We start from the raw sequence: 27310 nt of genomic DNA on the forward strand, positions 1-27310 counted from the left end.
TTGAATCTGACCACGTAGGCAGGGTCATCATCAGAGCTCTCCATCACCCAGAGGAAATGGCACAAGACAGGCTACACCACTGAGCAGGAAATGTACTTCTCTCCTACCAGACAGTCAGTCTTGTACCTGCAGTGGAAGATAACACAATCACTTCAGTCAATTATGAGAGACTTGTTATACACAGACATATTCCCTAATTCACACAGACACATACTCTCTATCACACTTTCTCTCACTCTCACTCACACAATTCACTCTCTCTCTCACACACACACACACACACACACACACACACACACACACACACACACACACACACACACACACACACACACACACACACACACACACACACACACAGATTACCTGCAGGGCTCCAGTAGTGCCTCCAGCTTCTGCAGTTTCTCCAGTTCAGCTGTGCCAGAGCATCTCACAGTGGTTGTTGGTTTCTGTGGACACGCTTCACCATTTCCAGAGTGGTATTCCATCTTGTGCGAGTGACTCCTTTTGCCCATTTGCGACTTGCGGTTGTCCTAGCTCCGCAGCGTTTGGTGGGCTGTGTTTAATAGGAAACAACGCTTTGGAGCTGCAACTTCATCGTTGACGGTGGGAGTGGTTTTGCCGAATGGAATCATGGGAGTTTGAGCCTTTGAACAACAGAAAAGTATTGTCATAAGCTGACTAAATGTCATTGTAGATTTGAGTGTCCATTTCAAGTTTTTCTAGATGTTATGAGACACAGATAACCAGAGCAACATACAGCAGGAAGTTCCAATATGATCAGAAAACTACAGACGGTCATATAGAAAGCTGAATATGATTTCATGAAATGTATTAGTCATCTCAGGGATCCTACTTGAAAACATCACAGAGAAGTCAATAGACATGAAGTCATAAAATGACACTAAACTGTGTAGGACATCACTAAATACTTCATAATAGGGGTGTAACGGTACACGTATGGGTTTTCAAACTGTTCGATATGGGAACCTTGGTTTCGTCCGCACTGTGAACCTGAATGGATACATAAAAATAAAATATATTTTTAAACTACACCTCTTTGTAAACTTAAATGTAAGTAAATTTGAGCTGGCTAAACATTTAGGCTATTCCGTTAAAACAACTAGAGGCTATGCCCACATTTCCCACACGTTTCAATGCCCACACATTTCCCACATGCCCACACGTTTCAATCTGTTTGGGAACATTTAGTTTCCCCCAGTAATTACCCTATATGTATTAAGCCACCGCTGCTAAATCGTGGCCACTGCCAAAAAACAAAACAATTATAATAACATTCCAAATGTTTAAAGTGGCGTGGCGGAGTTACCCTTTAAATGTCAAGCAGTTGCATGCTCTCTGTAAGCCTGGCTCAGTTAAATCATGGCCTGCTCTCTAACTGCACAAATAATGCATTTATCTGCCTCGCTAGCTCCTCCAGGCACTCCCCCTCTTTTGCTCTCTCTCTCTCTGGTTCTCGCTGCTCTTTCTCGCCTTCCCTCACTCTCTCTCCCTAACCCCCTTTACGTCAGGCTGTGTTTTCTTTAAAGTGGCACTTCACAGCAGCAGTAGCCCCATGTGTTGTTGTGCTGGCCTAGCCCCTATGCTGTACGGCTCGGTGCTGTACTCAGCGTGATCATTTCCCCCTGACTCAGCAGAGCTGTGAGCTGCAGCCTTCCCTCACACGTCCACTGGGGAAAGAAAGGCAAATTAAAAAACCAGGAGACTGTCTGGGAGAACCATCGGGGAGGGATAGTGTGGGGGGGGTTTCTTTTTTTGATGGGTGGGGGCGGAGCGGGTGTGATTTGTGTGGGTGTGCGCATGTAGAGCGTTGTACACACCTGCGTAAGCTCTTACACCCACGTAAGAACAGACCTTCTTACGTTGATCTCTAATTTATAAAGCTGTGACATTGCGTTCTCCGAGATATAGCGGGTGATTGTGTGTGATCTATTGAAGAGGAGCTTTGGGAAAATGAGTAATAGAGGGGAGGGGTCAGAAAGAGAGAACGCCTCTTTATTACGACAGTCTAGTGAATCAGTGGGTGGCTGCAGATTGAACATCTGTACCGGTTGACTCACACCCTGATGACTTGTAACACGTGTTACTGATGATCACCCACACGCTATGAGAGAGTAAAATGCTCTTTCGTTTTCCTGTCATTTGAGCTGGTCTTGGTCTGTTCGCTTTAGTCGTGTGTGTGTATGTATGTGTGTGTGCGTGTGTCCACTGATTCTGATTTGTCACTGTCACTTGTCTCAGCAGTTGGGACAAGATTGATGAGCGACTTTGCTATTCTGTGTGTGTCATTAGTGGCTGTTTATATAATCCCATCGTTCAGAAGTATACTTTTTCATCCCTCCGCTTCCAACCGCTCTTCAATCGCTGAATATTCCTCCTCTTGTATAACAGACAGACCACAAATTCCCAGGCTCTCCTTTCTCACACGTTCCCCTGAAGGGTTGAGGGGTAGCCCTGGCACGGTCTAACCCCGGTCTCCTCCTGCGTTCGCTCATAGCTGCTGGGTTGAGGTCACACTGCTCTAATAATACACAAAACTATGCTAGAAATAGCAGTGTGTATGGGTTGATCGGGGGGGTGGGCCGTGTGGAATCCGCTCCCCCCCCTGTGCGCGCATGTCCTCGCGCCCACGGCACACGGTCGCATGGGGACACGCCAACGTCCGGACTTGGTGGTGCCAAAAACACGCACAATCTGTTAACATTACACCCCACCCACATGCACACAAATGCAATGTCATATACTGCAGTGGAGGCTGGTGGGAGGAGCAATAGGAGGACGGGCTCATTGTAATGGCTGGAATGGAATCAATGGAACGGAGTCAAGCGGTTTCTAGATGTTTGATACCGTTCCATTGATTCCATTACAGCCATTATAATGAGCCCATCCTCTTATAGCGCCTCCCACCAGCCTCCACTGACGGGAACACACCAATACACATGTATTCATATTCACCTCATTACAGACAGACCTCTTATGCTAATATGGTATGTACACCTGAAGCAGCCAAAACTCTCTCTCACACACACACACACACACACACACACACACACACACACACACACACACACACACACACACACACACACACACACACACACACACACACACACACACACACACACACATACATACGGAGAGAGAGACAAACAACTGCCAGTGCCAGCATATTGGTGAGTGGTGTGAGCCACCTGTTCCACCTCTCCCGCTTTCCTTTTGCTCACGATGCCACTAAACACGTTGAACACGCCACGGTATTGACCTCTGCCCCCTCCCTGGTCTCTTTCAGGTTCTCTTGAGTCAGGTTCACAGGCTGAGAGCGCTGGACCTGCTTGGCCGCTTCCTGGACCTGGGGCCCTGGGCCGTCAGTCTGGTGAGAAACTATGCAGCATTCTTGTCTACCAATACACAAACACAGAGCCAAAATACAAGTTTAGCTAGCACAGATAGATGATTATTGTAGATATACAAGCTCTCATCTACTGTCAGGTCTGAAACAATCTATATCATCTACTAGACACTAAAAATAAGATAACTCATGTAAAATATACTGTGTCTTTAAAATGTATATAGTACTGTATGTATAAGCTGGAAGTAGAAGCCTAAGTGTTGTCGTCCATTAGTTTACTCCAATTAGGGAAGGTATATTTGGTATATGTATTTTAAAATAAATAGACACAGATTTAGGGCCTTAGGGGCCTCTGAGTCTTTTCATTATTATAGAGGTGTTGCTAGAAAGACACAATAGTTAAAGCCAGTTGTGATTTCTTTGGGTAGGAACTTTAAAGTGAATAATATCTCTTGTGTGTGTTCAGGCCCTCTCAGTAGGGATCTTCCCCTACGTGTTGAAGCTGCTACAGAGCTCTGCGCGGGAGCTCCGACCCCTGCTGGTCTTCATCTGGGCTAAGATCCTGGCTGTGGACAGCGTGAGTAGTAACACACACACATACACACTAGCATATACAGTTGAAGTCGGAAGTTTACATACACTTAGGTTGGAGTCATTAAAACTCGTTTTTCAACCACTCCACAAATTTCTTGTTAAACTATAGTTTTGGCAAGTCGGTTAGGACATTTACTTTGTGCATGACACAAGTCATTTTCCCAACAATTATTTACAGACAGATTGTTTCGCTTATAATTCACTGTATCACAATTCCGGTGGGTCAGAAGTTTACATACACTAAGTTGACTGTGCCTTTTAAACGGCTTGGAAAATTCCAGAAAATGTCATGGCTTTAGAAGCTTCTGATAAGCTAATTGATATAATTTGAGTCAATTGGAGGTGTACCTGTGGATGTATTTCAAAGCCTACCTTCAAACTCAGTGCCTCTTTGCTTGACATCATGGGAAAATTTAAAGAAATCAGCCAAGACCTCAAGTCTGGTTCATCTCTGGGGTCAATTTCCAAACGCCTGAAGGTACCGCCTTCATCTGTACAAACAAATAGTACGCAAGTATAAATACCATGGGACCACGCAGCCGTCATACCGCTCAGGAAGGAGACGCGTTCTGTCTCCTAGAGATGAACGTACTTTGGTGCGAAAAGTGCAGATCAATCCCAGAACAACAGCAAAGGACTTTGTGAAGATGCTGGAGGAAATAGGTTCAAAAGTATCTATATCCACTGTAAAACGAACGAGTCCTATATCGACATAACCTGAAAGGCCGCTCAGCAAGGAAGAAACCACTGCTCCAAAACCGCCATAAAAAAGCCAGACTACGGGGACTGCACATGGGGACAAAGATCGTACTTTTTGGAGCAATGACCTCTGGTCTGATGAAACAAAAATAGAACAGTTTGGCCATAATAACCATCGTTATGTTTGGAGGAAAAAGGGGGAGGCTTGCAAGCCGAAGAACACCATCCCAACCGTGAAGCACAGGGGTGGCAGCATCATGTTGTGGGGCTGCTTTGCTGCAAGAGGGACTGGTGCGCTTCACAAGATAGATGGCATCATGAGGAAAGAAAATGATGTGGATATATTGAAGCAACATCTCAAGACATCAGTCAGGAAGTTAAAGCTTGGTCGCAAATGGGTCTTCCAAATGGACAATGACCCCAAGCACACTTCCAAATTTGTGGCAAATTGGCTTAAGGACAACAAATTCAAGGTATTGGAGTGGCCATCACAAAGCTCTGACCTCAATCCCATAGACAATTTGTGGGCAGATAAAGCATGTGTGAGCAAGGAGGCCTACAAACCTGACTCAGTTACACCAGCTCTGTCAGGAGGAATGGGCCAAAATTCACCCAACTTATTGTGGGTAGCTTGTGGAAGGCTACCCAAAACATTTGACCCAAGTTAAACAATTTAAAGGCAATGCTACCAAATACTAAGTGAGTGTATGTAAACTTCTGACCCACTGGCAACGTGATGAAAGAAATAAAAGCTGTAATAAATAATTCACTCTACTATTATCCTGACATTTCACAGTCTTAAAATAAAGTGGTGATCCTAACTGACTTAAGACCTACTAGGATTAAATGTCAGGAATTGTGGAAAAACTGAGTTTAAATGTATTTGGCGAAGGTGTATGTAAACTTCCGACTTCAACTGTATCTACACGTGCATACCACACACACTCACTGTACACCATTACAATAACCAAACCATACCAGACTCCTACCATCATAGCAAGCTACATTTGAATTATTGCACTTTATTTTAAACCAATTTCACTCTCCCTACAGAATAGTTGATATGTGTCTATATAGGGACAGTCAAGTCGTATCTGTCACATGGATCAGCTTTGTGTAGCTGTACAGAGACATGATTGCCATGAAGTCAATAACAGTCCCAGATAAAAGCAGAAAATGAACCCATTCAGTCAGTTAATGTCAGTCGATCAGTTTAACGTTAGTTGACGTTAATGTAGAGTAATCATCATCAGGAGATTTGAGTTGTGAGAGGCGGCTGCCTACATACAGGCTTGAAATCGTTGGCCACTTTAATAATGCCACTTTAATAATGTTTACATATCTTGCATTACTCATCTATGTATATACTGTATTCTATTCTACTGTGTCTTGGTCTATGCCTATCTATTGCTTGTCCAAATATTTATATATTCTTAATTCCATTATTTTACTTAGATGTGTGTGTATTAGGTGGTAGTCGTGAAATTGTTGGATATTACATGTTAGATATTGTTTCACTGTCGGAACTAGAAGCACAAGCATTTCGCTACACTCGCATTAACATCTGCTAACCATGCGTGTGTAACCAATAAGATTTGATTTGTGCTACTTATTTTACTGATTCCTCAACCAACGTAAGTATTTAGCTAGATATTGGATATCAATATTGGGTAATGTTCATAGAGGCCATGCCATAAGTACGTGATAGCCATGTTTATAGTATACACACACACTCGCTTCGTAGGTTATCTGTAACACAAAGAACATTGTCCTTTTAGCACATTTTAGCTGTTGAATCAAATGGCCGCCCTAAAACTCACTTACACAAAGCATATTGCCTTTATACTTACATGGTAGAACTTACCGTATAACCCTAATGTAGTAGGACAGTCTGTAGTATTCAAGTGATTCTTTAGCATCCAGACACCCGAGTAGTCATCACGGTGTTAGTCAATGGTTAAGAATAATCAAAGGACTTTGAGATGAAAGGACAGGAAGAGAAGTCTTTTTTTCCCCTCTGTCAGATTAGTAGTGTGACTCATGTATTGAGTTGTGTTATTCAATAATGGCTAGGCTTTGTCTTTAACCTTGGTTATAAATATTATGTTGAGTAGTTGCATATTTGTCGCGCTGCAACATATGACACTTCCTCAAGGAGCACAATAAAGTAATCTACCTAAATAGAATAAATATATTATTTAGGCTGAGTTGATTCTACTGTAAGGATGGCAGGAGACTGTTGTCAGTGAAGTGTCTGAGACGTGTTTTCTTCATCACTCGTGTAATAACAGCAGATTAATGACAAGATGACTAGACTGACGTACTGGATTGTTTCTCTCTCTCTCGCTCTCTCTCTCTAGTCGTGTCAGGCAGACCTGGTAAAGGACAACGGACACAAGTACTTCCTGTCTGTCCTGGCCGACCCCTACATGCCTGTGAGTATCACCCAATCAGAGCATGAGAAAACCGAAAGCGCCACAAGGCACCTGTGGGTGCGACACAGATGTTACCCTTAACCATAGATCTAGAATCAGATTGCCCTTACCGCCGATCATAACCTTTTCCATTATAGCTGAGAATATATCTGACCCTGTATCAGTGGTTAGTGGTGACTTCTACCTACTCAAACATGTTGTGTGCTGTGATCCATAGCTCCCAGTAATGAATGAGGTGTTTGTGAACTGAGTTGATACATGGCAGTTGACTGTGTTTCTTGTGTTTTCTGTTTCAGGCTGAGCACCGCACCATGGCTGTCTTTATCCTGGCTGTGATTGTCAACAGCTACACCACAGGCCAGGTGTGTGTGTGTCTTGTGAGAGAAAGGGGACACAGGAGAGATTTTAGGGGAGAATGTGGTAAATGATTCGATGAAGAAATCACTTTAAAGGTGACGCTATTATAAAGCAAGCCCCACATTGATTAAAACCCTTCAACAGACACACTTCTTAATTCTCCCCAACTCTCAGTAGATAATCAGTCATATTTTCAACATTTACTCCCATTCTGCTCTCTCTCTCTCTCTCCTGACAACACTTTATCATGGCGACTGTCACCGTATACTCCTCTATTCCCAGAAAACGCTCCAGACCTCTTCACGTGGTTTTTGGTGTTTATTGAGTCTATCATAGATCCACATAGCCTTACAAACCCCCCTCTCTTTCTGTCTGTCCCTGTGTCTCGGTCCCTGTGTCTCGGTCCCTGTGTCTCAGTCCCTGTCTCTCTCACTTTTGCTCTCTCTCTGTGTCTGTCGTTCTCGCACGCAGCGCTCTCCTGTCGATTGCGCACCTCTCGGTCGCTCTCGCCTGCGCGCTCTCTGTCGCTCGCTCTCGCGCGTTCGGTGTCTCTCTGTCGCTAGGTCTCTCTCTCGCTCTCTCTGTCTTTCTATCTATCTATTAATCTTGCTCTTCATATCTTTTGCACACTCCTCTCTCTCTCTCTCCCCCTCCCTCTCTGTTTACTTAATGTTCTCCATCTCCCATTGGCTCTGTGTTAATAATAGATGAGCTCCAACATTACAGAGACGTGCCGCTCGTTCAAAGTTCTCGCCGCCTTGTATTTCTACCTCTCTGCCTTCCTTTCAACAAGCACTTCATCATTCCTTCCATTTGTTGGATTGGTTGGAACACGTGGCCTAAACTTCAGGGGTTAGGAGTGATGGTACTCCTACTGGTAGGGTTCAGCTCCGGTGTGATCACGTTACAACTTGTACACTGAATCCCTGTACTACTCTAGTTGTCTGATGGAGGATGGTTTGATACTGCCACAAGGCAGAGAGTCTGCCAAAATAGTTATAGGCTTTCAAATGGTGGCTTTTCATAGCCACAGGAACCAATACAACCCCACATAAAAGGTGACGAACTCTTAACAGGCAAGCATTGGACGTCGACCCTTCAGGTTCACAGTGGGAGGTAGAGGTTAGTTCCCTGTTGGGTTTGCCCATAGACTTCCAGATGGGAAGCTCAGCCTAAAGCCAAGTCATAAAGGCCTTGGACGTGCGTGTGTGAATTACTGACATGGCCCCTCTAACACTCTTTCTCTCCTCCCTGCCTGCCATCCAACTCCTTTCTCCTCCTCCTCAACACCCCCCTCCCCCCAGGAGGCTTGTCTGCAGGGGAACCTGATAGCCATCTGCCTGGAGCAGCTCTCTGACCCTCATCCCCTGCTCCGTCAGTGGGTGGCCATCTGCCTGGGACGCATCTGGCAGAACTTTGACTCGGCCCGCTGGTGTGGTGTCAGGGACAGTGCCCACGAGAAGCTCTACAGCCTGCTGTCCGACCCCATACCTGAGGTGAGAGGGAAGGAATACACACCTTTGGGACGTACACACATACACACGTTTGGGACGTACACACATACACACCTTTGGGAAGTACACACACACACACACCTTTCAGATGTACACACACACCTTTCAGACGTACACACACACACCTTTCAGACGTACACACACACCTTTCAGACGTACACACACACCTTTGGGACGTACACACATACACACCTTTGGGACATACACACACACACCTTTCAGACGTACACACACACACACACACCTTTGGGACATACACTCGGTGGCTGTGTGTGTGTCACACCTAGCAGATTGAGGGTTCAGTGGCTCCTTTAGGATTTTGAGGACCTGAGGGACAGTGAAGTCAGTTTGCGCTGTATTTCGCCCACCTCACATGGGTGACATGCAGGGCACACACACACACACTGGGACAGGGAACATCTGTTGCCAGCAGCCTAGCAGGGCAATCTCTCTAGAGGCCAGGCAGCTGCTGTGGCTGAGTGGTGAGACCAGGGTCCACATCCACTCTGGTGTAGACACACACACACACATTGATCTCACACAACCTTATGTACACACTCACAATGCCTGAAGAGAATTGGGTATTTGAGTGCTTCACCAGGAACTTCGGAGAACCCAGACACACACAAACCACAATATAAAAATCTATATTTATTACTCGACTAGTTTGATCAGCTCCCTCCTTCAGGGCCCAGATTCACAAAACCTTAAGAAGAAATGTCTTCTTAACTGCCATTTTGTCCTTAACTAGACTTAAGAAAAAAGTTAAAAAGGTTCTTGGAAATGTTCTTGCGCTATTTCTTATGTTTCTCCTTAAGCAAGAAGTTAAGAATAAATTATATTCTTGAACATAAAGTTATTGGAGATGTTGTTAATTCCAAGATAGCCAAACCCTTGTCTTAAACTCAGGGCAGTGAGAGAAGAAACTCATGAACGCAATTGAACATGTTTTATTCAGAAACTTAATCTGAAAGTTTCTGTATTGATTATTTAAACCCAAGGACATGTTTTTAGAACAGTAATCTCAGTAGAAAATATGATAACATGATTGCCATTGCTAGCTAGATAGCTAGCGAAAACGGTTGCCTAGCAACAAGCATCTTAAGAAGATTTGTTAGAAGATATTTGAGAAGCTAGTAAGAAAATCATAAAATCTTAAGATGTTGAGGAATTGCACTTATGAACTTGTTTTTTTCTTAAGAAGCTTAAGTTTTTGCGTAAGAAGTGTTTGGTGAATCTGGGCCCAGTTCCTCTCTTTAAAATGAAGGTGTGTGTGTGTGTCAAGTACTCCATATAATGCAGACAGAGAGTGAGGGAGATGGATAGAGTGAGATAGAGACTGGGAGAACAGAGAGAGGCAGACTGAGGAATGTAGATCAGTGACTACGGTGAGTTTTTAATGAATTTTCAGCTGAGGCCTGTTGGGGGGATTTCTCAAGAGGAGATGCATATTTACTCTCTGCAATATACACACACACTGGGCCAGGTTTGAGTTAGTTTTGCGTATGACAGGCACTGCCCTGAGAGATACTTAGAGAATAAACAATAGATTATGTGGACCTGCACTTCCTTTGTGGCTTCTTGGGGCGATTATTGATAACAATTTAGAAATAGGAGTTATTGTTATTTAGCGTACACAGTCAATTAGTGTGATGGGCGGTATTGCGTGACCAATGGTAAATTATTATTTTCAGACACCATTGATCTTCTCAGTAAATATGGCTGCATTAGAAATGAGAGGATTAAGGAGTGGGTATTAGTATTGATTCCCCTTTTTAAAAAGCAGCACCAAAGCAATCTAACCAATGACTGACCAATGACTTGGTCTGAATCCAACCCGGAAGTGATTAGGGAGTGAGTTCTCTTGTTACCAAACTATCCCCGGTCTCCTCAGGTGCGCTGTGCGGCGGTGTTTGCCCTGGGGACGTTTGTGGGGAACTCAGCCGAGCGGACGGACCACTCTACAACCATCGACCACAACGTGGCCATGATGCTGGCACAGCTCATCAACGACGGCAGCCCTGTGGTCCGCAAGGTGGGCCCGTACACACACTTCTCACCTCAATATTTCCAATGTTCTTGCTGAGGTCGTTGACTGATTTTTACTGTGGGCGATGGACTGTGTTAGGTCTTTTGCTGTGGTTGACTAGGTTTTGACCGTGTGTGTGTTGGGTTCTGGTTGACTGTGTGGTGGCCGTGTGTTCTTCAGGAGCTGGTGGTGGCGCTGAGTCACCTGGTGGTTCAGTACGAGAGTAACTTCTGCACCGTGGCTCTGCAGTTCATGGAGGAGGAGAAGAACTACACTGTACCCTCACCTGCCAACACCTTAGGTACACACACACACACACCACATACACACACTTCCAACCTCTGTCATAATCATTACAATAGGAAGTCATTGATGTGTATTGTTCTAAAGCACACTGGTCCACTCAGACTTGTCCCAGAGACTAACTACTGTACATGTGAAATGGGGTTTAGGGATCTGAGGGAGTTTGAATGAAATATGCAGCATGTTTTGATAGAGCACATCAATATTTAAAATGACCTTTATTACCTATTCTCATATATACTGTCATGTCGCTACTGTATTGCATTTAGTGCCAAATTAATGGGTTAATTGACCTTCCCCTGTGTACAGAGCCCTGTAACCTGACTCCAGTGCGCGACAGCCCAGCCATCCCGCGGCTGCGTTCAGTCAACTCCTACACCAACATCAGAGCTGCCACCACCGCACGCAACCTCAACAAGAGCCTGCAGAACCTCAACCTCAACGAAGAGGGTAGGAGAGAGAGACGGAGAGGATGACATTGAGGCGGGCGAGAGAGTGAACTGAAAAAAGAGACGTGGAAAGGATATGGAGAGATAAATGTGGTTATATACTGTGAAGGAGGGAGATGGAGAGAAAGAAAGCGACTGAAGGGTAGAGACTTTTCTCTTCCCTCTGACTGCCTCTCTTCTTTCCCAAAGAATTACTTGAGGGGATTTGAAGAATCGTCATCATAGTCATGATGGCAAAGTCACAACAGAGAATATAATTATCCTCGGGCTTACCACGCTGACGCGTGTGTGTGTGTGGGGGGGAGCGGCTGTCTTGCTCTGCTTGCACACACACGCACACAAAACACACACACACAGTTTTGAGAGCCTATGTCCATCATACACCCACAGCATTAATGGAGGATTACACTCTTGACCCTCTCTCAGCCCCCGCTGTACTGACTGACTCAGGTGTCAGCTCATTCTTGCTGAAGCCAAAAGGCAATATAGCCATGCTGATTAATACTAGCCGCTAGCATGTTAGCTTACCGCTTACAGCCTCTCTGAATCCACATCGTCCACTCATTCTAACTGGCAGCGGTGCTTGTCACCAACAACCATGACAAACCTTTTAGCCTGCCTTGCCTACTCCCAATCCCCATCTCAATATGCACTCTGTCACAGGGATATATGGTGGCCATTTTGTGTGAGTCATGCGATGATAATGGGAAGTTGTATAGAGTTATAGAGTGTGATGACTCGGGCGGACAGTTAGAATAGGCTGGGGAGATTGAATGGAAGGTCCAGTCAATAGCTTGTAGTTTCTAGCGAGAGGGAGATGGGAGGGGGGGGGGGCTAGTAAAAAGTTGACACTTCACTTTACCTTCAGACACACAAAATCAAACAATCAGAGCAGAAAAAGTACTTTATTTTCACGCTCCATTTGATACTGTTCCATACTTCAAGGTATAGTTATTCTGGTATAATATGGTAAATTTCAGGGTATTGTTATTCAGGTATAATATGGTATATTTCATGGTTTTGTTATTCTGGTATAATGTGGGATATTTCAGGGTATAGTTATTCTAGTATAATGTGGGATATTTCAGGGTATAGTTATTCTGGTATAATGTGGGATATTTCAGGGTATTGTTATTCTGGTATAATGTGGGATATTTCAGGGTATAGTTATTCTGGTATAATATGGTATATTTCGGGGTATAATTATTCTGGTATAATATGGTATATTTCAGGGTATAGTTATTCTGGTATAATATGGTATATTTCAGGGTATAGTTATTCTGGTATGATGTGGTATATTTCAGCGTATAATTATTCTGGTATAATATGGTATATTTCAGAGTATTGTTATTCTGGTATCATGTGGTTTATTTCAGGGTATATTTATTCTGGTATCATTTAGTATATTTCAGCATATAATTATTGTGGTATAATATGGTATATTTCAGAGTATTGTTATTCTGGTATAATGTGGGATATTTCAGGGTATAGTGATTCTGTTGTGTAACTACTATTCTGTCATTTGAATGTCTAGGTGGTCCGGTGGCGTTCTCTCCAGGTAACCTGAGCACCAGCAGCAGTGCCAGCAGCACCCTGGGTAGCCCTGACAACGACGAGTACATCCTCTCCTTTGAGACCATCGACAAGATGAGACGAGTCTCCTCCTACTCTTCCCTCAACTCCCTCATAGGTAGGAAAACTACTAACCTACACTACCCTTACTACTGAGCTACACTACCCTTACTACTGACCTACACTACCCTTACCACTGAGCTACACTACCCTTACCACTGAGCTACACTACCCTTACTACTGACCTACACTACCCTTACCACTGACCTACACTACCCTTACCACTGAGCTACACTACCCTTACTACTGACCTACACTACCCTTACTACTGACCTACACTACCCTTACCACTGAGCTTACACTACCCTTACCACTGAGCTTACACTACCCTTACTACTGAGCTTACACTACCCTTACTACTGAGCTTACACTACCCTTACTACTGATCTTACACTACCCTTACCACTGAGCTTACACTACCCTTACTACTGAGCTTACACTACCCTTACTACTGAGCTTACACTACCCTTACTACTGAGCTTACACTACCCGTACCACTGAGCTTACACTACCCGTACCACTGAGCTTACACTACCCTTACCACTGAGCTTACACTACCCTTACTACTGAGCTTACACTACCCTTACCACTGAGCTTACACTACCCTTACCACTGAGCTTACACTACCCTTACTACTGAGCTTACACTACCCTTACTACTGAGCTTACACTACCCTTACTACTGAGCTTACACTACCCTTACCACTGAGCTTACACTACCCTTACTACTGAGCTTACACTACCCTTACTACTGAGCTTACACTACCCTTACTACTGAGCTTACACTACCCGTACCACTGAGCTTACACTACCCGTACCACTGAGCTTACACTACCCTTACCACTGAGCTTACACTACCCTTACTACTGAGCTTACACTACCCTTACTACTGAGCTTACACTACCCGTACCACTGAGCTTACACTACCCTTACTACTGAGCTTACACTACCCTTACTACTGAGCTTACACTACCCCTACCACTGAGCTTACACTACCCTTACCACTGAGCTTACACTAACTACCCTTACCACCCTAATCTTACAGTTCTACTCCTCTCCTTTATTCCAAATCACCTCTTGTTCCTCTCAGTAGTAAGGGGTTGTAGTAACTACCACTTAAGTCAAATGTTCACTTAGTCATGTATTGATGTCAATGGGAGACTAAGTAAACATTTTACTTAAGTGGAAGTTACAATTCGCCCCTTTCAGGGCTCCAGACTAACATTTAGTCTGGTGGCACTGGTGACACTCTCTTTTTAAGTTGGTGGAACAAGCCCATGATTTGGTCGCACCATTCCTTTCCAAGGCTTCAAGCAATAGAACAGAAATAGTAATCACCTTATATGTTCTGACTTCTTTTGTTCAATAGAGATTAATTTGCCTAAATCATTTTTTGCATTAATATCAAAGGCAAATTTATTTGGGGCTAAAACTCAAGAAACTAGATTAGCTAGATTGCTAACACTAAATATAATACTCACTGCTAGTAGTCATGTATTAATCTGAATGTAATGTCCTAAAGAAACGTTGCAGTTTGTAGCCTACTACCCTATGCACTAGCAATGGCTGATGCACATTTCAAGCACTCTGTATATCTCAAAGCCGTATATAATGAACAAAAATATAAACGCAACATGCAACAATTTCAACTATTTTACTGAGTTAGTTCATATAAGGAAATCACTCAATTAAAATAAATTCATTAGGCCCTAATCTATGGATTTCACATGAGTGCATAGGCCCACCTGGGAGTGCATAGGCCCACCCACTTGGGAGCCAGGCCCAGCCAATCAGAATGAGTTTTTCCCCCAAAAAGGGCTTTATTACAGACAGAAATACTCCTAAATTTCATCCGCTGTCCGGGTGGCTGGTTTAAGTCGATCCCGCAGGTGAAAAAAGCAGGATGTGGAGGTCCTGGGCTGGCGTGGTTACACGTGGTCTGCGGTTGTGAGGCTGGTTGGACGTACTGCCAAATTCTCTAAAACAACGTTGGAGGTGGCTTATGGTAGAGAAATGAACATTAAATTATCTGGGAACAGCTCTGGTGGATATTCCTGCAGTCAGCATGCCAATTGCACGCTATCTCAAAACCTGAGACATCTATGGCATTGTGTTGTGTGACAAAACTTCCCATTTTAGTGGCCTTTTATTGCACCTGTGTAATGATCATGCTGTTTAATCAGCTTCTTGATATGCCACACCTGTCAGGTGGATGGATTATCTTGGCAAAGGAGAAATACTCACTAAGAGGAATGTAAACAAATGTGTGCACAACATTTGAGAGACATAAGCTTTTTGTGTGTATGGAACTTTTCTGGGATCTTTATAAAGATCCCAGAAAAGTTCAGTATAAAATATCTTGGTTGTAAAGTATTTGCTATTGACCTCAATATAAAGAGTATACCCCAGAAAGCTGAGAACATCCTCTCCTCAACAGTTGTTGTTTCCAACTCTGTGTTTTTCCCACTGTTGGATATTTAAATATTAAACAATCAGAACCCTTTTTTTCCGGGGGAGAGCGTGTGGCTCACAGCAGGCACCAGCAAAACAGTTACAGGGGCTGTGCAGACACTTTCATTACAGGAATCTTGAGGATAATGCACTCTACTGTTTGACCAAATCATGGTTTCAGCCTCCAGAAAAATAGGACGTTTTGACACTTGAGTGAGTTGACCTTGTAATGAATGTTCAGCTCGTGCCGATGCAACCAATACATTTTTTTTTACTTGCACAGCCAAGTCAAAATGCGACTAAGCGGTCGCAGTCTGGAGCCCTGCCTTCCTATACTTTCTCCTGCTTCAATTCCCTCTTACCCGTAGGTATGACTTGTTCTCAACCTGCCATCCTCTACTGTTCAACTCACGAGGGTGCCCCTGGCTCCAAAAGACTGAGTGCTTTTCCTGGTTTCACTGAGGGCTGGCCCCGCTCTGTTTCCCCTATGCTGTGGTGATTGGCAGAGGCCTTGATGCGTCCTGACACTCAGTTTGTGTGTGTGGAGAAAAAGCATTAACTCACCAACAACACGAAGGAGAGAGGGGGAGAGAGATGGGGATTCCCTACTTTCTGTTGCCAGTTTGAGAAATGCCCACGTCACACACCAACTGCCCTTGTATTTGACAAAGTACTCCAAAACAGTGGTTCCCAACTCCAGCCCCCCCAAAAGTACATATTTTTGTTGTAGCCCCGGTCAAACTCGCCTGATTCAACTCATTAAGGGCCTGATGATTAGTTGACGAGTCAGGTGTGTTGTCTGGGCTACAATGAAAATGTGTACTGTTTGGGGTACAGGAGGACCAGAGTTGGGAAAAACTGCTCCAAAATACGAGGACACGGCTACAACGCACACACACAAACACGGGGGTGGCGTGAGACGGGTACTAAGTACACTACACACGCTTCCCCACTTCCATAAATCCCTCCAGTGCACCACTGACCCATGGGAACACACCGCTGCGTTAACTCAGATTCATCAAATAATCCGGTATTAATCAACTCCCACAGGAAGCTCTGATTGGCCAAGTCCAACACAGCCACATCTATGGGTCTTTTCAGGACACAGTGGCATGCGCTTGACCAAGTCTGACGAATAAACTACCAGGAAATGCATATCAAATATATTTTTGTATATAAAATAAAAAATTCACATTCTGGTAGACGTTTGTGTCGCTACCCTTTTAACCGGTGCGTTTAGCGTTCATTCAGCTTCTATCTAAAACCTTCCCAAGCTGCACTGGGGTCTGATTCCTTCTAAACAGGTTGAGTATGAAATTGGCCCCTCGCCCACTATTCTGTGTCCAGTTTAGCATCGAACCATAGAATAGGTTTAGTCATTCTATTTCCATTGTCCTTACCTCCCTATGTGCTTGATTCTGACCCAGCTAGCAGCTCATGACATGACATGGCATGCATAAACAAACACCATGGGGCTGTACCATAGAAGGTTTAGCATAGTGCTGACTCAATGCCTAAACATTTAGATATGTTACTTGTTTGGGAGCCTAGCCATGTTGCAGGAGCACAATTGGGTTGTGTTAGCTAATACTGGTCAGTCACATTCAATATATAATTGATTGGGCAATACCTGGTTGTTGATAGAAGTGCTCTTCGTAAAGGGACAGTTCACTCCCAAATCAACACAACAGATGGCACAGAATATGGACTTACAACTTTGAATTTTGGGTGAGCTACCTCTTTAAGGCCCTGAGCGAGACTAGCGTCCTGTCCAGGGAGTGTACTTGTACAGCAAGCTGCCTCACGCTACAGAAACAGGAGATTCTATTCCCACCAGAAAATAACAGTTGGAAACGCTTAGTGAATCTGGCCTTAAAAATAAAAAGGAAAATATCTTACACAGCAAAATACCACCCAGAGCACACCTACCTACTCTGAGGCGCTCTGATATCCTCCCTGACATTTCTGTTTGGCCACAGCAAGAACTTGGCTCAGCTTCTCCCTGTGTCAGTGCATTTAAGATGCTCGTGTTTGAATGAAGGAAATGGGTTATATACCGTAGCTTACAGAGGCTGACCAAGACTTATATTGGATTGGGTGTTAAATATGCATTAACAGATGACCTTTGAGACATATTTTTCTGTCTTGTTGGAATACTGCAGGGGAAGCTCCAAATGTAGCTGTTGTAGTGAGAAATATCGTTTAGGATTTAACATGGTTGTAAAATTGTGCAGATGTTGCAAAGGTCCTCATACCAGGCCTTGCGGAACACAATTCAGCCTGGGAATGATCTGTAGTCACACTCTCATGTTGAACTGTGTAGGGTGCTGTGGTGATAATGTGTCTATGCCAGTGAAAACTGAAGTATTTCCCTGTTTAAATGGAGGGGAAACAGTATTTCACATTCATCACCAGGGCTGTTTACCGCAGCACCTAATCACATTCATGCCCCCGGGCTAGAACCTAATCACCTCTTTACCTCGCTCACCCGCTCTCGCTTACACACACTCGCTTTTTCCCTTGCTCTCTCTCTCTTTCCTGATTGCTTGCTTGCTTACTCACTCCCTCTTTCCCCGTGCGCTCTTTCTCTCTCTTTCTCATGCTTCCACTCTTGCTTACCCCCCTTGCTATCTCTCTCGCATGTACTCTTTCCTGTCTCTCCCCGCTCTCCCCCTCCAGCTCTCACCCCCCTCTCGGCCCACACTACAATCTGCTGCAGTACTATTAACCAGAGCTCACGATTTTTGCTGCGACATGTGCCTCCACGCATTTTCTCTATGAAATGCACTGGTTAGCCGCAACAGTTTGTGATAGCCTGCCACGCCACGCCTCCCCTCACCCGTCCCTCATTCTACAGCCTCTGGAGGAGGATGAGTGTGTCCTGTCTTACCCTCAGTATAGAGTGACAACTCCCTAAGGACACTTTTCATTCTGTTCTCTGTCTACAAGTGTGAAGTGCTGGGGAAAGGGAGAAGGGCATTAACAGCTGGATACCTTCACTGCCGGCCGTCGAGACGAACAGAAGATTGCATCAGACAGAGGGAGAGAGCATGGAAACTAGAGAGAGGGAGTGCTGTGTTCCTTGCAAAGTGAGAGTCAATGTTCCAGAATAATGAACTAGAAGAAGAGGGGGGCACTCCTAATACAAAGAGAAAGGTGACAGGCAGGTTTAGGCCCGGAGCAAAACAAACTGATGTTGACAGCGCCTTCGTGGCCAAGCCCGGTGAGTGACCGTCTCTCTCAAATGCAGCTCAGCGGCACTGCAGTGTTCTGTCAGGTTGAGTGACAACTTGGAATGAGGGATGACACCGCAGAGAGGACGACAGGAGAAAGAAAATTGATAAATAAAAGTTGGAGGGGGGAGATAGTCCTGGGTGGGAAGGGAGGGAATAATCGCCAAAGTGAACATACACACTTTCTCTCATTCACAAACACACACAGACCTGTCGCCCTCGATAGGTAAAAAAGACAATAGCAGAGCACTTGCTCATTCATATTCCGCATGATGATGACAGTTGGCAGTCATGTTCCTCTCACAATCAGCAGTGGTGCAGAAGCCAGCTGCCTTCATTGTGTGTGTTGATTAATGATTAATGAGTTGCATTACCTGACACGGCGGCCATGTTGGCTCCAGCAACTCAGCAGATGACTGAGTGAAGGAGAAGTGAGACAACGGCCAGTCAGTGTGGATGTTTTTGGATGTTAGATGACAGGTGATTAGCATCAATTGGATGTTAGCGTTTGTATGCGATGATGATGGAGAATTCAGTGGTTGAGTGTGATCGCTAAGCATGTTGTGTTTGTGCGAGAGAGAGAGAGAGAGATTGTTGAGTGTTTATGGAAATCATGCTGTGTGCGTACGTGAGAAAATGAGATGGTGAGAAGGTTGGCTCTTATTGATGGTTGCTAATCAAATATTGATGCTAATCATGCTGTGTTTACGTGCTTGTTGAGAATGGGAGACAGAATGTAGATGTTCGCTAATGTATATTGATGGTGTTCACACTGTGTTGGGTCATTATGTGAAAAGGTAATTCAGTGTGTGTGTGTGTATTGATGGTAATTGATGCTGTGTGCCTGTGTGTATTAATGGTAAGTCACGTCTGTGAATGTTGGATAATTATGTATATGGTTAATCATGCTGTGTGTCGTTGCAGGGGTGTCGTTCAACAGCGTTTACACACAGATCTGGAGGGTTCTCCTGCACCTGGCGGCCGACCCGTTCCCAGAGGTGTCCGACTTGGCCATGAAGGTCCTCAACAGCATCGCCTACAAGGTACTAAACATACACACTGTTCTCTCTCCTTCTGCTGTGTGTCTGTTTGGTTTTCTTTAGGTGTGTTTTATGCGTTGAAAAGGTCACGTAGTTTCATACACACACACTCTTGTTCTTACACACACACACACACACACACACACACACTCTCCCTCTTCCCTGGCATTTTCCCCACCTCGAGACCATTACTTTTGTGCAAATGCAATTAAGGCGAAACGACTCCCCCAGGCCTGCCACTGCAGAGAGGAGAAGCCTGCCGTTACTTAAGAAGGTGTAATAACCACTGTTGGCCCCTCGCGCTTGAGAGAGCCCCCTTGTATTTCCTGCTGCTGACACCATCAGTTCCTCGCAGTCCCCAGAGCTGTTCATCTCAGCTTTAGGGCTCCCCACTGAAGCTCCGTAAAAAAAACAACAGGACTTATTAGATATTACATTGCAACAGACTCTAATGTATGAGGCATTGCAACAGACTCTAATGTATGAGGCACTGCAACAGACTCTAATGTATGAGGCACTGCAACAGACTCTAATGTATGAGGCACTGCAACAGACTCTAATGTATGAGGCACTGCAACAGACTCTAATGTATGAGGCACTGCAACAGACTCTAATGTATGAGGCACTGCAACAGACTCTAATGTATGAGGCACTGCAACAGACTCTAATGTATGAGGCACTGCAACAGACTCTAATGTATGAGGCACTGCAACAGACTCTAATGTATGAGGCACTGCAACAGACTTTAATGTATGAGGCACTGCAACAGACTCTAATGTATGAGGCACTGCAACAGACTCTAATGTATGAGGCACTGCAACAGACTCTAATGTATGAGGCACTGCAACAGACTCTAATGTATGAGGCACTGCAACAGACTCTAATGTATAAAACACTGCAATATACTCTAATGTATAAAACACTGCAATATACTCTAATGTATGGAACATTGCAATAGACTCTAATGTATGGAACATTGCAATAGACTAATGTATGAAACATTGCAACAGACTAATGTATGAGGCACTGCAACAGACTAATGTATGAAACACTGCAATAGACTCTAATGTATGAAACACTGCAATAGACTCTAATGTATGAAACACTGCAATAGACTCTAATGTATGAAACACTGCAATAGACTCTAATGTATGAAACACTGCAATAGACTTTAATGTATGGAACCCTGCAATAGAATAATGTATGAAACATTGCAAGAGAATAATGTATGAAACATTTCAATAGACTCTAATGTATGATGCCGCAGTATTTTTTGAAATATACATTATGGGCCACTGCTGCAGTCTCAGTTCCTCGCAATCCCCAGAGCTGTTCATCTCAGCTTTAGGGCTCCCCACTGAAGCCATGTAAAAAAACAACAGGACTTATTAGATATTACATTGCAATAGACTCTAATGTATGAGTCACTGCAACAGACTCTAATGTATGAAACATTGCAATAGACTAATGTATGATGCCGCAGTATTTTTTTAAATATACAATATGGGCCACTGCTGCAGTCTCAGTTCCTCGCAATCCCCAGAGCTGTTCATCTCAGCTTTAGGGCTCCCCACTGAAGCCATGTAAAAAAACAACAGGACTTATTAGATATTACATTGCAATAGACTCTAATGTATGAGTCACTGCAACAGACTCTAATGTATGAAACATTGCAATAGACTAATGTATGATGCCGCAGTATTTTTTTAAATATACAATATGGGCCACTGCTGCAGTCTCAGGAAAGGTCATTTGACCATGATAACATCGTGGCTTGTAAATTTATCCTCTCCGGTGTACTCACTCTTTCTCCTCAACACAATCCACAGTCCTGTGCAACTCTTCTCTGAGACAGAAACAGGGGGAAGCCCAGGTGGAAATCCCTGTGAATCTCTGAATGTGTCCCAAAATGACCCCCTATTGAAGTAGTGCACTACGTAGGGAATAGGGTGCCGTTTGGGATGCAACTCTCTCTCTGTTGTTTCCTGCTCTTTTGATCCATCTGTAGATGAGCTTGGGAGGAACTATCATCTCTCTATTGCAGTGGTGTTTCATTTCCCAATGGTTTTCTTTCCTACATCGCTCCCTCACAATACATTCTACCCCAGGTTCAAATTGACTGATTTAACCTGTAAATGATTGTTGCCGTAGAGTTGGTTTTCTCTAACAACTTACCTGGTGAAAAGAAAGTTAATGAACAAGCAATGAGATGGAGAAGACTTAAACTGTGTCTGTGATGTTAGACACAAACCAACATTGGACTGTAAATTGTGCCTTCCTGTATTATGCTTACGCAACACATTCTATTCCACTGAGCCACTGACTTTATGTTCATTTTCTTATCGTCATTCCTTCTTATTGTTGCGTTGTCGAGAAAGAACCTGCAAGTCAGCATTTCATTGGACGCTGTATACAATGTGTATCCTGTTCATGCGACTAATAAAACTTGAAACCTCAACCGTACTCCCCTCAACAAGAAAAAGCCCATCTCACACGGATGCCGTAATTATCTACTAGTCACTTACCTAGTCCTCACACACTCTTCAGCCTGGCAACACTTCAAAGGAAAGAACAAAGAGGGTCGACCCACATCTTCACACAGACACACACACACACACTTAAAAACAAGTGTCAATCCAGGTATTCAGTGTCTCGCGCTAAACGCAATATTGACTGGAGTGTGTAACAGGTTGGTGCAACCCACGTCTGTTAAAGCCAGAGCTCTCGACAGCCTCCCCTTGACAAGCAGAGAAATGCTCTCATTGGTTTAAGTGTCCAACCGAGCAAATCCAATTGTGTTTTAATTAGGATTTTTAGCGCGTAGTTGCCAGGTGCCAAGGAGGATGGAAGTGTGAAACACATGCAGCTTCTTTGTTCTCTAAATTAACATTTTAATGCATTTTTTATGGGGGGAAAGGGTACAACTGAATGCCTTCAACTGAAATGTGTCTTCCGCATTTAACCCAACCTCCTCTCAATCAGAGAGGTGCGGAGGGCTGCCTTTATCGACATCCGCATCTTCGGCGCCCGGGGAACAGTGGGTTAACTGCCTTGCTCAGGGGCAGAATTACAGATTTTTACCTTGTCAGCTCTGGGATTCGATCCAGCAACCTTTCGGTTACTGGCCCAACACTCTAACCACTAGGCTACCTGCCGCCCCTTAAGAGGTTTAAGCCTAAAGGTTAACTGGTTATTTTTTTGTATGTGGTCCATACTTTGTGATGATACTATTGCACATGTTCAGGTAGGTCCCTTCCCGTTTCAGCCCATTTGCTTCTGTTTGGTTCCTAGTGAATGCCCCTTTTTGGTTTTCTCTTGTGCCAACTCCTACAGACCAACAGTACGAGTTAGCAAGAGAGCACAAACTGATCTGGGACCAGGCTTGATGAATGTCTCTTGCACATTCGGGGAGACACTGGTAGACAAAGCTCTAAAACCCACTGCATGAGATCATGACCAACCCACAATCTCTGGGCCTTACTGCCTTACTCAGCAGAAAATCACCGCTCTCACTTCCACAATCCCTCCCCCTCGGTACTGCCTCCATCAATCAGATTGCTTCTTGCATCAGACCACATCCCCTTCCAACCAATCACACCTCACTTTGAGGCTGCTTCATGGGGCTATTATTGTTGATCAGGGAGGTGTTCTGTACTTGTGTGCGCCCACAGAACATTTAAATCGCCCCTTTGAATAATTCAACACTCACAAGTGTAGAGAGGCTGGCTGGCTGGCTGGGTACATCCCAAATGGTGCCCTACACAGTGCACTACTTTTCACCAGGGCCCAGTAGTGCACCAAATAGGGAATAGGGTGCCATTTGCGACCTAGATGCTGTTAATTTGTCTGCTGCAGAAGCAGTTGGGTTTCAGGTCTCCTGGCCCGCCGGGAAGCCCGTTGTGATAACAGGGTTTATATACTCTTCAGTATCTCTCTTGCTTTGTGTATTTTGTTAGCATGGCTTTAGGAAGTGATGAATAAGTAAGGGAAGTAAGTAAGTAGGGGGGGTGACAGGATGTTCCACAGCACCGCGTTGGCGTCTCCGTTAAGTGCACCGGTGGCGGAACTGGACGAACGAAGAACTCAACAGAATACAATTATGCAACAATATGTCATGTTTTTGCATACATTACGTTAGGAAGCGTTGTCTATGACGAAGATGACTATGTACACACTGGTGGTGGAACGAGTTGGTTTGAACCAGCCAGGCGACCAGCCATGCGTCGATGATGACTATGCACCAATGGTGGAACGCTCCGGTTCGAACCAAGCACTTTATACCATACAATTATGGGACGCAATTACTCAACAATTGTATGTTTTGCATACAGGAAGCTTAGTCTGTGGGGTAACAATAACCTATTGTCTACCATGCAATAATCCTGATGACTGTGTATGTTGCATGGGAAATGACATACCGGTTATTCAATTTCTTACACTGTCAGACTGACTTCACCAGCTCTTACTGATTGTGATAAAATGACAAGTTTCACATCTTCCTCCTTTTACTATTCTCTCTCCTCCTCTTCCTCTTGCTGTGTTGTTTAATAATGATATCTGGACTCTCTTTGTAGAGAGGGAAAGCTATCTCCATTGTTCCTTAGTTGATATGAGCGTGTCGATTTAACACTTAGCGAAGACTCCCAGTGTGAGATGAGATCAGTTTTACCCTTTGAAGATTTCTCTCTAAGAAGTACTGCTTCTCAGCGCTCTCTCGATGTGATGGTGTGTGTGTGTGTGTGTGTGTGTGTGTGTGTGTGTGTGTGTGTGTGTGTGTGTGTGTGTGTGTGTGTGTGTGTGTGTGTGTGTGTGTGTGTGTGTGTGTGTGTGTGTGTGTGTGTGTGTGTGTGTGTGTGTGTGTGTTAAGAGATTTTTGTCAAAATGCTTTCTGAGTTTGTGAGGTAACTAACAGTACGAACATTGCAGTGTATTTGTTGTGGTGGTGTTGTGATAATTGCTTGGTTTCTCCCACCTAATTCATCTTTTACTACTGCAGTTTGTGAAGCCTCTCAGATTAGTGGCAAGCCCATCCGTAACGACTGTCATTTCTATGCTTTGTTTTAATGAAGCGCTCGCCTGCAAACACTAGTAATTGATGCTGCCGCAACCCACACACACACACACGTATAGTAGTAACAAACTCTTAAACCCAAAACACACACAGACACACACACACACACACACACACACACACACACACACACACACACACACACACACACACTACTACTGGCAATTAGCATAGAAATCTAATCAAAAGGCAATTCCAGACGGTAGAATGTGTTTGCTGATGTTAACTGGATCTCCGAAAGCCAACCAGGTTTTTCTTTTGTAAACAACTCACTGTTATTCATCAGGTTTCCCTTATTGAGTTTTACTCTTCTCTGGTGAATAGCTGTTACAGTGTATACTGGCGTTGATTCTGTTATTGATGGGTGCAGTACCGGGAGGATTTCAAGGTGCCTTGCTGTTACTGGTGTTGTTGGATAGATCATTTATCAAAGGGTAATATGTTGAAATACAGTCGAAGTTCACCCAACTGCTACAGAACACAGTACAGTAGGTTTCCTTATGGAGTATGTTTTTAGCCTACTTGTGTTTGATATTACATTAGGCTCTAAATGGCTATTATCATTCCTCACTTTTTGTACTCCTGCTCTCTCTTTTCCCTCCATCTCTCTTCTCCTGTCGCCGGTCTCTCAGGCCCTGTCTCTGTCTCTGTCTCCCCAGGCCACTATGAACGCTCGGCCCCAGAGGATCCTGGACTCTGGCTCTCTCACCCAGTCGGCCCCTGCCAGCCCCACCAGCAAGGGGGCACACATCCTCCAGGCAGGGTGAGGATATACGCACACACACGCTCAACTCATATTACATACAATCTTCATATTCTTAACCCTACCAGGATTATCGGTGTAGCAGACACACAAACACACACACACCACTTTACGTCCACCATCCTCATTTTCTCACCAATGCTCTCCTGCCCCCTACACTAACCTCCCTCTCCCCCCATATCTGCCTCTTCCCCCAGTGGTTCTCCCCCCATGCCCAGTGCCAGCAGCTCCAGTCTGACCAACGAGGTGCCCAAACCCCCGACACGCGGAGGAGAACAGCCCCCCACGCGACCCCCCTACACCCCCACGCTGGGCGGACAGGCCCCCCACTCCCACCAGTTCCCCCGAACGCGCAAGATGTTTGACAAGGGGCCCTCCGGCTCTGAACAGGTACCCTGACATCTTCGATTTCTAGAATCTCATTTCTGGTTAACTTGTTTCTTAAGGAGAAACATAAGAAATAACCTAAAAGAATGTTGAGGGATAGCAACTTTCCTTAACTAACTTCCGAAGTCTATAGTAAAGGAAGACGTGGTAGTTGAGAAGAAATCCCATTTAAACAAGACTTTTATGCTAATTACCTCAATTGCTCAATTAAGGCTTCTGGAGAAATGTTTTTATCCAACTTGCTTAAGACGCTTAATTTTAGTCAATTTAGTCTGTTTGATTCATTATGAAAGAACTCCCAGACACTTATTTTTGGATTATCTTTCATACTGAATTCTGAGAGTGTGGTGGTGTGTATTAGTGTTACTGTGTTAAAATGTGAATATTTTGTAATTATCTGCGTGTGCGTGTGTGTGTCAGGCCGGGGATGATGCAGATGACCCAGGAGGTCACAAGGCCTACATGAATGCCAACCTGTCTACAGGGCTGTGTGACTGGAGCGCCAAGTACTTTGCTCAGCCTGTTATGAAGGTACTGTACTACACTTCTCGCTCTTCTATTTTCATCCCTCTTTCTCTCACACTCTCTCTCGCGTCTCTCTTAAACACACACACACACACACACACACACACACACACACACACACACACACACACACACACACACACACACACTACTGTAGTGTGTCTCAGTACCTGTTCAAGGAAGCTGTTTAGGCTGTTACAGCACCTGACCTTCCTTTGATGGTCAGAGGAAGCAGCTGAGTCATGTGTATGGCTGTCTCCACACACTCACTCACTCCGAAACACAAACTTGCGCACACTCACACACACGCTGTGTCCTCACACACACACACACTCCCATTAGCACACACACGCACCTTGGCAATGCCGTTAGGGGAACCGCAAACTCCCTCCAACACTTTCTCAAACCCGCCTTTCATCTCTCCATCCTCTGAAAGAAGAAAGAGAAAAAGTAACGTTG

General features: G+C 44.5%; 1 protein-coding gene across 9 annotated transcripts in view; it reads left to right on the forward strand.

The window, feature by feature from the left end:
* LOC139567571 (regulatory-associated protein of mTOR-like) overlaps positions 1–27310 on the forward strand; it is a 194975-nt gene that overhangs the window by 138215 nt on the left and 29450 nt on the right. For 6 of the 9 annotated variants that reach the window (XR_011673424.1, XR_011673425.1, XM_071388929.1 and 3 more), the window contains exons 13-25: positions 3311–3394; positions 3837–3947; positions 7024–7098; positions 7395–7460; positions 8760–8951; positions 10864–11004; positions 11179–11299; positions 11611–11751; positions 13285–13440; positions 19990–20108; positions 25809–25939; positions 26137–26329; positions 26747–26857. Coding sequence is in view for 7 of the 9 variants with exons in the window: in XM_071388929.1 (XP_071245030.1) it covers positions 3311–3394; positions 3837–3947; positions 7024–7098; positions 7395–7460; positions 8760–8951; positions 10864–11004; positions 11179–11299; positions 11611–11751; positions 13285–13440; positions 19990–20108; positions 25809–25939; positions 26137–26329; positions 26747–26857 (1641 nt within the window). In the remaining 2 variants the exon portion in view is untranslated. The remainder of the gene's footprint in view (positions 1–3310; positions 3395–3836; positions 3948–7023; positions 7099–7394; positions 7461–8759; positions 8952–10863; positions 11005–11178; positions 11300–11610; positions 11752–13284; positions 13441–19989; positions 20109–25808; positions 25940–26136; positions 26330–26746; positions 26858–27310) is intronic. The other 3 variants (XM_071388931.1, XM_071388933.1, XM_071388935.1) reach the window with 1 other exon arrangement.

The sequence above is a fragment of the Salvelinus alpinus genome, chromosome 2 (genome assembly GCF_045679555.1).
Source record: "Salvelinus alpinus chromosome 2, SLU_Salpinus.1, whole genome shotgun sequence".
Lineage (NCBI taxonomy): Eukaryota > Metazoa > Chordata > Actinopteri > Salmoniformes > Salmonidae > Salvelinus > Salvelinus alpinus.